Below are 8,222 nucleotides of genomic sequence, written 5' to 3'. Positions count from 1 at the left end.
TTGCTCTACGGAATGCAATTGGTATTTGTGAAGTATGAGCTGTGTTAGTCAGAAGGGTGTACAGAAGTTCGAAGATGAAAAGGGATTATTTGTTTTTGATCGGGATGGATCATAATTCTAGTGAGCTTAAATCAATAATATAAAGGGCTTATAACATTAAGAGGTTGAAGTTTGGGTTTAGTATTAAGTTTTTTAATGAAACCTGGGCTTGTTTTTGATAGAAGAGGTTTTTTTTTTTTTGTGATTTGTTTTTTTGGGGGTTGTTTTAAACAAAAAGGAAAAGGGATCTCTAGGGTTGTCGAGATTTAAAAAAAAAAAAAACTTAGGAATTATTGAACATGGTGAGAGCATCTCGCAAAGGGGCGACTGGAGGAAGAAGGGTTGCTCGTGAATCTCGATTAGAAGGAAACAAAAATCGACCTCAGCTTGTTGATGATTTGAGTGACACCGAAGTCAGAACAAGTCTAGTTCTTTATGAAGGTGACAAAGGTTCAATCGATGAGGGTAAAGAGTGTAGATCTGATGGTGATGAGATCGAGAAATCAACTGAAGTAGCATCCTCAGAAGAAAAAAATCGCCAAATCCAAAGAAAGCAAAGGAGACAATGGAGAAGATGAACAAGAGATTTTCTCTTTTGATGATGAAACCGAACCAACACAAGTATCGGTTCAGGAACAGTTGGATCGCGCTGCTCGGAGAAAGAGGATTCATAAACAGTTGGGTCCTTCTCCCCCTAAAAAGCGACAAAAACAAGATGAAGAGCTTAGGACGAAGTCTCCAATTCGGTCCAAATATTTCTTCTTAGCCAAAGCAAAAAGGAGGTACAAATCTTTTTTTATTTAGAGACTTCATAGAGGAACGAGTGGTTGATTTTAACGAGGAAGATAAATGGGGATATTTGGCTTTGATTAAAAATGGAAATTTAGAAGCAACTGTGTCAGGATTAGCTAGTTATGTAAAGGATATTGTGTGTGAATTTTATGCACATTTACCTAGCAAGAAAACTGATAAGGGAGTCAAGGTGTTTGTCAGAGAACATATGTATGATTTTTCTCTTTCGGCTATCAACAATTATCTAAAATTTGCTCCTTTAACAAACGATGAACTCAAAGCTGATGCCGATGCTGATAGTGTTAGTTTAGAGAAGGTTGCTGACATCTTGAGTGAAGAGAATAGGTTTGTTTGGGGAAAGCTTAATACCAGAAATTTGTCTGCAAGAGTTGGAGCTCTTTTTCGCATTGCATCTTCTAATTGGTTTCCTGCTACTAATCAGGGTTATAACTCTGAAGAAAGAGCTCGGTTAATTTATAAGATGTTTCATGGTATTCGGACTGATGTTGGTAAGTTGGTGTTTAAGCAAGTGATGGAGCTTCGTTCGTTTCAGAAGAATGCGTCACGAAACATTTTGTTTCCTCGGATTATCTTTGGTCTTCTTGAGCATCAAAATAAAGTCAGAGTTTTTAAGAAAGTAAAATACATTCCTCCAGTTTTCTACATAAAGGATAAGAGAATTGGTGAAGCCTATGATGCATGGTTCAAAAAGAAGCATCCCAAATCGGCCAAAAGTTTTTTTTCCAGAATCAGCGAATGTATCTCAAGATGAGTCGGATCAAGATGTTGAAGTCTTGCAGCTTGGGAGCATTTGAATTCCACAAATTGGACAAGAGGATCAAGCAGTGACTTATGAATCTCTTGTGGATGTTGCCCAGGCTCTTCAGACTATCACACATGTTGTTCATCGCCTGATTCAAAATCATCCCTTGTCAAAGATGATTTAAGCTCTATTTTTAACATATATGTTCTCAAGCTGGGGGAGATGGTGTGAGTAAGAGTTTGTGGGAGAGTTTCTCTTTTTCATTGGAAGCTTCGGTTGTAGGATTTTGGGGGAGTTCTCTTTAACATTTCAAGCTTCGGTTGTATGTTTTTTGAGGAAGCTATAAAACACAAGGTTGTTGTTTATCTTAAAAAACTTTAAACGGCTCTATTGGATATTTGTTAAAATTGAAGCGGCTTTAAAGAAAGTTCTTTCATTTGCATTGCTACAAACATGAGCTTGAGAGACACAATATTAAAAAGGGGGAGATCGAAGATGCAAACATCTGATACAAACGCTGTCCTAAGGGCAAGTAGGACAAGAAGTAATAAAAGCAAATCATAAAGAACCAAAAAAATGGAAATAAGTCATGACGTTTAATGTATTAATTGATAAGGAAAATTACAAGAGCTGGAAGCTTGGAGAAAAGTCTAGAAGCTTGAAGAAGCAAAGAAAAGCTTGGAAAAAGGAAATTTAGGAAAGATAAAAAATTTATTTTTTTCTCAAAGAACAATAAAATTGTCAATTCCTGTTAGCATTAGAATAGGAAAAAAGCTTGTTGTATGGCACACCTGTTAGTATAAATAAGGGACCTTGGTGTAAATGCAGATTCTAGAACAACTAGCTCTGAGGAACAAGTTGTTGTGCCGGACAGAGAGTTGTGCCAATCGGGAAGCTGTATCAGATCACATACGCATGAGTTGCTGACATGGATGCGTGAGCTGATGTGGCAAGACATGAGTAGATTTGATGATGTGTCGAGGAAAGTTGCTGACTTGGCATTGAAGATAGAGACGAGATTGTACTTGGAGATATGAAGAATATTCTCTACAACAAATAAGGAAAGGATAAGCTTGAGCAGCAAACAGTTTCATTATCCTTGATACTTGAAGATTCGCCTTGTAAGGTTTCTCAAGTCATGTATATATATTCTAAGAGTAGGCCACGAGCCAATTTGAGCACTCTAGAATATTGATAGGTTTGTAAACTTCGAAGCCACAAAAATAAGGCTTAGAAGGTGTGTTCCCAGTTCTCTGTGACTTAATCAGGGAGGTGATTAAGTGCGCAGAGAATTGTTTTTCTTTCTCTTAAATCTATACTGATGAGAGTTTAGATAGAAAAGAGAGAGGGTTAGTTTTATTCTCTTAGATCTACACAGGTGTGTGTTTAGATAGAAAAGAGAGAGGCTTAGATTCATTCTTAGTCGGGATCAATCCTATTGGATAGAATAGGTTGAATAAGGGCCGAGACAAAATTGTATCACTGTAAGAGATAAATTTTGTTAATAAGATTGAATAGAAAAGCGTTGATTTGCGTGTTCCAAGTGTAAATCTGTGTGTTGTGCTTCTCTATACCTTAACACTTGGCCTCAAAGTAGAGGCAGAGATTTAGAGTTTAAGAATTCCTAGCAATTGAATCTGAAGCTTAAGAAATATAGCGTAGAGATTCAAAGAAGGCAGAGGGGTTTTTGAGAGAGGTTCTTGATCAAGCTTGTGATCTAAGAACTTGAGATTGAGAGGATAGAAAATAGTTTAAAAGAAAGAATTGTAAACGTATTTTCTATTAATCAATGAGAAAATCCTTGTGTTAATTGTTGATTTAGTTTCTGTACCAATAGCTCTTACACTTTCAGAATCCGTAAAGCTTGCTTTGTTTTGATGCGGCATTGGTTTGCTCCACGACAATCTCCGGTGGGATCTTCAGTGTTAAATAGTGGTGGTGGTTTGCTGTACGTGGATTTTCTAACCCGTGAGAGATGGTTCTTGTAACTATTAGGGATACAACTTCATGCTCAGGGATTGTGGTTGGAGGCGGCTTCATTTTTCTGCCCGTAAATGCTCTCCGGTGCCGTCGGGTGTGATTTAGTCCACTCCACGTTGATCACAGTTTTCATTTTTTAAGAAAATTTTTCATTTGCTGCGCACCACTTATTCCGTTTGTCCCATAGCTAGTGAGTGATCATGAGTACGAGAGGTCGAGCCCTCTCTCGCCCCATTATTCTAAAAAAATCATCTAAAAAAACGTAGAGAGTAGTTTCTAGTTCTTCTTCCAATTAAATTAAGTATACGCCATTCTCAATTTGGAATTAGCAATATAATTTCGTTTCAGTAACTTGCGTTAATATCTTAAAACTAAAGAAACGTTACAACAGCAGTAAGTTTTTCTGTCACCAAATTAAAAAAAAAAAACACCCTATGAATTAATAGAAAACCTTGGATCACCAAAAAAAATTGTTCAAAGTTGCACCAAATTGGAAATCCCTCCAAATAATTTAATCATGTTTCAATGCATCTTCGCAAATCTCAGTTTTGCTATTAACACTCCCCTAAGTAGTTTATTTAACCAACGTATCAAACGCTATCATATACTCATTATTATTGAGTAAAAGCAAGCTGTCCAGTGTATCATTTTTTTGTTTGTATAGGTAATAGGTTCATCTTTTATGTCGACGTATTAACTTCTTATTCCATGAATTTGACGTTGTAATTAAAATAAAATAATGATACACTGGACTTGCTTTTACGATAATAATGAGTAAAATCTTGTTAAATATTCGATGAACCTACAAAAAAGAACTATAATAAAAATGTAGAATAACCAAGTGTTTTAATCACAAACCAGTACCACTAACTCGTAAACGAATCAACACACTACTCTCTATTTTACACACTCTTTGAAAGTCTCGATGATGAATGATATGAAGTTCTTGATGATCATCGCCGTCGTCATCTCGGCGTCTTTGTTTCCAGCGTTGGTGTTCGGATCTCGTCCGGTGAAATGTGACAATTGCATTGACAGTGGAGAAGAAAAGATCACCATGATGAAGAAGATGAGATCAAGTTTGGATTTGAGCCGTAGGATTCTTCAAGCTTCAAGATATATAAACTATGATGCAATGAAGCAAAACAAACCAGCTAAACCAGATGGTAAACCTGATCAATCCGATAACACTTACCGACGAGGTTGCACTGCTGCTACAGAATGCCACCGCTTTACGAATTAAAATATTTCACAATTCGAATAATTTGTTGTGTTTTATTTTATTTTTAGTTAGTTTTTTTTTTTCAATCGCATTTCACAATTCTCATTGTGATAAAATGAGACCTACTAATTATGATTAGAATTTGCACTGTAGTTAAAAAATGATTATTAAGTGAATCATATGAAAACCATCTTGTCAATATTAGTTTATGGACATTTACATATCTACAGCTACATCTTCATCATCAGTATCATCATCTTCCCAGTCGAGGTTAAATGAATTAGCAGCTTTCTTAAGCTCGGTTAAACCGGTGAGATCTTCCAGGTATGTAGGATGGTTAATAGCTTCAAGTATGAAACTGTTTCCTCTCTCTCGATACTCAGATATCACCTGAATATAATAAAAGTTAAAAAAAAACGTTATGAGCTTCGCGAGAGCTTGGTTCTGTTAGAAAAGTTTTCATGTGGAAAAACTTACGGTTTCAGAGCAAGCTGTACAACTGTTGGAGGCTTGGCCAAGCAGCGTGATCTGTGAGAACTGAGAAACTGAGCCTCGAATCTGATGAGGTAATATCCCGAGAGGCGAATCATCATTGTTTCCTCCATTACTCAAGCTCGAATTGTCGCCTTTTGCATTGATACTGTATCAAACATATGTAAGACGATAAGGCTGAGTATTGAATTTTCAATGTATTGTTTTCAAAAGACTTACCCAAGTGGGTGTTGTAGGACTCCAACTAAGAGTTCAACGGCAAGAGCTCCTGCAATAGGAGCTAGACCTGGCCGTGTAACAGTGCATTGCTGGTCTAGAGTTCGATCAGTCATTGACTGCAAATACAAGAAAAGAGCAGGTCACGACAAATCAGAGCTGAACCAGAGGTATCACAAAACAACAACAAAATATCAAAACCAAAGAAGCCAAGGGAATTTACATCCTGAGGTGCAACCACATCGTTGCAAAAGTAACATCCAAGTCTCTGTTTGTTTGTCTTGTTCATGTCAAGATTCTGCATATCATCAGACAGGGAGGTCGGGCCAGCGCCATGGCGCATTACCATGTAGCTATCGAAACCTAAAGCCGCGTTTATAGCAATCTGAGTTTCAAATCAAACACCAACATATCAAGCAGATTGTTATTATACTTATACTTAACCAGCAAGATAGAAAGAAAGAAACAGAGTTGAGTTACCTTATTGGCATTAGCACAAAGAAGAGAAGGTAACCACCGGCTTTCTCTTGTATCAGTTAACAAGAACACGGCATCATGAGATTCAATCAAATCGCTAAGACGTTTACAATCTGCGAGAATAGAATCCTCTTCTTGGCTAGAAATCGGATGTCCAGGCATCGGTATAGCCATAACAACTCCACTAGATTCCATTGCTGGAAATATCTGTTTGAGACTTTTAACAGCAGCAACAGCTTTAAACTCGCCACGGCCTACACAATCTTCAAATGTGTAGAGAGATTGCCTGACTGGATTAGACATAGCTACTTTACCATAATCAACAAAGGTGATATTGCGGATTCCCCAACCCTAAATAAAGAAAAGATAAACAAGTTCTTAAGTAATCAGTGAGTTCGTAAGATTGTTTGATCTTGCACTCTCTTCGATACATACCATAAGGGTGCGAGCAACTTGGCAGCCCAATGTACCAGCTCCAAGAAGAAGGCATTTGACAGAGGACAAAACGTTTAAGTCAAGAGACGGTAATGCACGCCATCTCATTAACTTTAAGTTTAAATCAACAGCAGAAACAGCCAACCTGCAAAAGGATGAGGATGCGTTTCTTTAAACAGACTATACCTATTTATTTGTTGGAATCTTTGACATGGAGCAGAAAATCACCTTGTTGGATCCATAGAATTAGCAAGGCTAATGGATCGGGGTACTCGTTTCCCTTTGTTAAGCTCCCATCCCACTGAGTTAGGTACAGTCGGAGCTGATTCACCTGATGCAAGTGTAACTGAGGCTTGACCAACAAGGGAAAGGTTCAAGTCAGCGAAACCACGACTCTCTCTGTAGCAAAAGAACCAAACTGTCTCGAGGTTCCATCTTGAGCGAATAAGTGCCAAGTAATTTCGAAGTGGCCAGCCAGGATTATTAGGAAGGTGACACGGGTCATAGAAACCAAAAAGCAACTGCAGAGAGAGAGATAGGTAAAGGTGAATTATTTTCCTATTACCTAACGTATATGGAAGAGTTAGTTACACCTTACTACCTTATGATGATCACCTTGGCACGCTTCCCAGTCTTTAAGATGTCTGATACTAGTTTTCGAATCAGAAGAAACCGAAACCAAAAAGAATGGAACATCTACAGCAGCAAAACACAGATTTTCAGCTACTGCTAGTTGAATTTTGAAGAAAACATAAAAAGAACAAGAATGTTGAGTACCAGTAGTTAAATCTGAGTGACGCCACTCGTTACAAGCAGCGGATACTGACTCCGCCTCTTCAGAACTAAAATAAGCTGAAGCTGGCTTTAAATCTACCAAACTTGCAGGAGGATCAAGAACAAGCGCAGGAAACGCAAACCAATAACGGAAACTCCATTTCTTAAGGTCAGCGAAGGAGATAACGAGGAATCTTGATAACACAGCAGGGTCCTCAAGAGCTTTTCCTGATTGAATATCATCCCAAATCTAAAAAATTCACCAACAAAATAAGATTAGACTTCACCACAAAAGAACTGATGAGAACCAAGTCAGAGATAAGTTTTGTATTAACCTTATTGGCTTCTGCTTTGAGCAGACTTTGTTTGTCAAGTTTATGGAAGCTTTCGAGGGTATTGGTGTTATACAAAATCCCAGGAACAGGACACTTATTCCTATTTCCATGGCTAGTACTAGCAATCGATGATTGTTCATCTAAAGGCAATGACTCTGACAAAAGTGTCAGATGATTTGAGACTTGTGGATGTGAACATGGTCCATAAAAACCTGAAATTTTTCCACATTAATTCCCATCACATTAACACGCTATAACGAACCAAAAACAGAGTAACTCTAAATCTGAATTTATTAAGGATCATAAAACAGAGGATTTTAAAGTTTTCAAAATTTTCTGATTCTCTAAACCTAAACGGATCATAAGAACTTGCCCAGAAGTTAATACATCAAAATTTATGTAACAAAATCGATGAATTGGGTATTTGTTTTTGGTGTGTTTACCGGTGATTGAAATCGGAGAATCGTCGATTCCGAGTTTATCGAGTTTCAAAGACGAGAAGCTATGCCAGAAACCTTCGTCGACGGAACTGTTCAATGGAGCGAATTGAAGTATGGCTGGTGAAGTTTCTTTCTCAGACATGGCTGAGATTGCAATTTTGCTGATGAGAAGGGTCAATGAGTGTAAGGCGAAGAAGAAGACGATGACGGAGAGAAGAGAGAGTCGTGCAAGGAACAAGGTCAATCCGGGTCGGGTC

At 37.8% G+C, this 8,222-nt stretch overlaps 1 protein-coding gene and 2 pseudogenes across 2 annotated transcripts; 2 read left to right on the top strand and 1 right to left on the bottom strand.

Moving 5' to 3' along the window:
* Positions 1-338: 338 nt before the first annotated feature.
* LOC147919794 (uncharacterized) lies at positions 339-2,030 on the top strand (annotated as a pseudogene). The gene is made up of 2 exons (XR_015592311.1): positions 339-452; positions 556-2,030. The product of XR_015592311.1 is annotated as an uncharacterized LOC147919794 (transcript).
* A 2,469-nt stretch (positions 2,031-4,499) lies between these two features.
* Positions 4,500-4,995, top strand: LOC104771834 (protein RALF-like 18 pseudogene; annotated as a pseudogene).
* Positions 4,945-8,222, bottom strand: LOC104771833 (ubiquitin-like modifier-activating enzyme atg7). Its single transcript, XM_010496441.3, has 11 exons — positions 7,969-8,222; positions 7,526-7,737; positions 7,194-7,440; positions 7,018-7,112; positions 6,645-6,937; positions 6,417-6,561; positions 5,985-6,332; positions 5,728-5,889; positions 5,508-5,623; positions 5,274-5,436; positions 4,945-5,186 (listed from the first exon to the last, which is right to left on the bottom strand). Exons 1-11 carry the CDS (start codon positions 8,105-8,107, stop codon positions 5,013-5,015), a joined length of 2,094 nt encoding a protein of 697 aa, XP_010494743.1. The 5' UTR covers positions 8,108-8,222; the 3' UTR covers positions 4,945-5,012.

Source organism: Camelina sativa, chromosome 20 (genome assembly GCF_030686135.1).
Source record: "Camelina sativa cultivar CO46 ecotype springtype chromosome 20, ASM3068613v1".
In the NCBI taxonomy this organism is placed as follows: Eukaryota; Viridiplantae; Streptophyta; class Magnoliopsida; order Brassicales; family Brassicaceae; genus Camelina; species Camelina sativa.
Note: the sequence above shows the minus strand (reverse complement) of the source record. Positions and strands in the feature narration are given on the sequence as shown.

Excerpts from the sequence above, each read along its gene's own strand:
- LOC104771833 (XM_010496441.3), bottom strand. The coding sequence starts at position 8,107 with ATGTCTGAGAAAGAAACTTCACCAGCCATACTTCAATTCGCTCCATTG. Across the intron at positions 7,113-7,193 it reads TCACTCAGATTTAACTACTG|ATGTTCCATTCTTTTTGGTT; the intron begins GTACTCAACATT and ends TTGCTGCTGTAG. Across the intron at positions 6,938-7,017 it reads GCCAAGGTGATCATCATAAG|TTGCTTTTTGGTTTCTATGA; the intron begins GTAGTAAGGTGT and ends CTCTCTCTGCAG.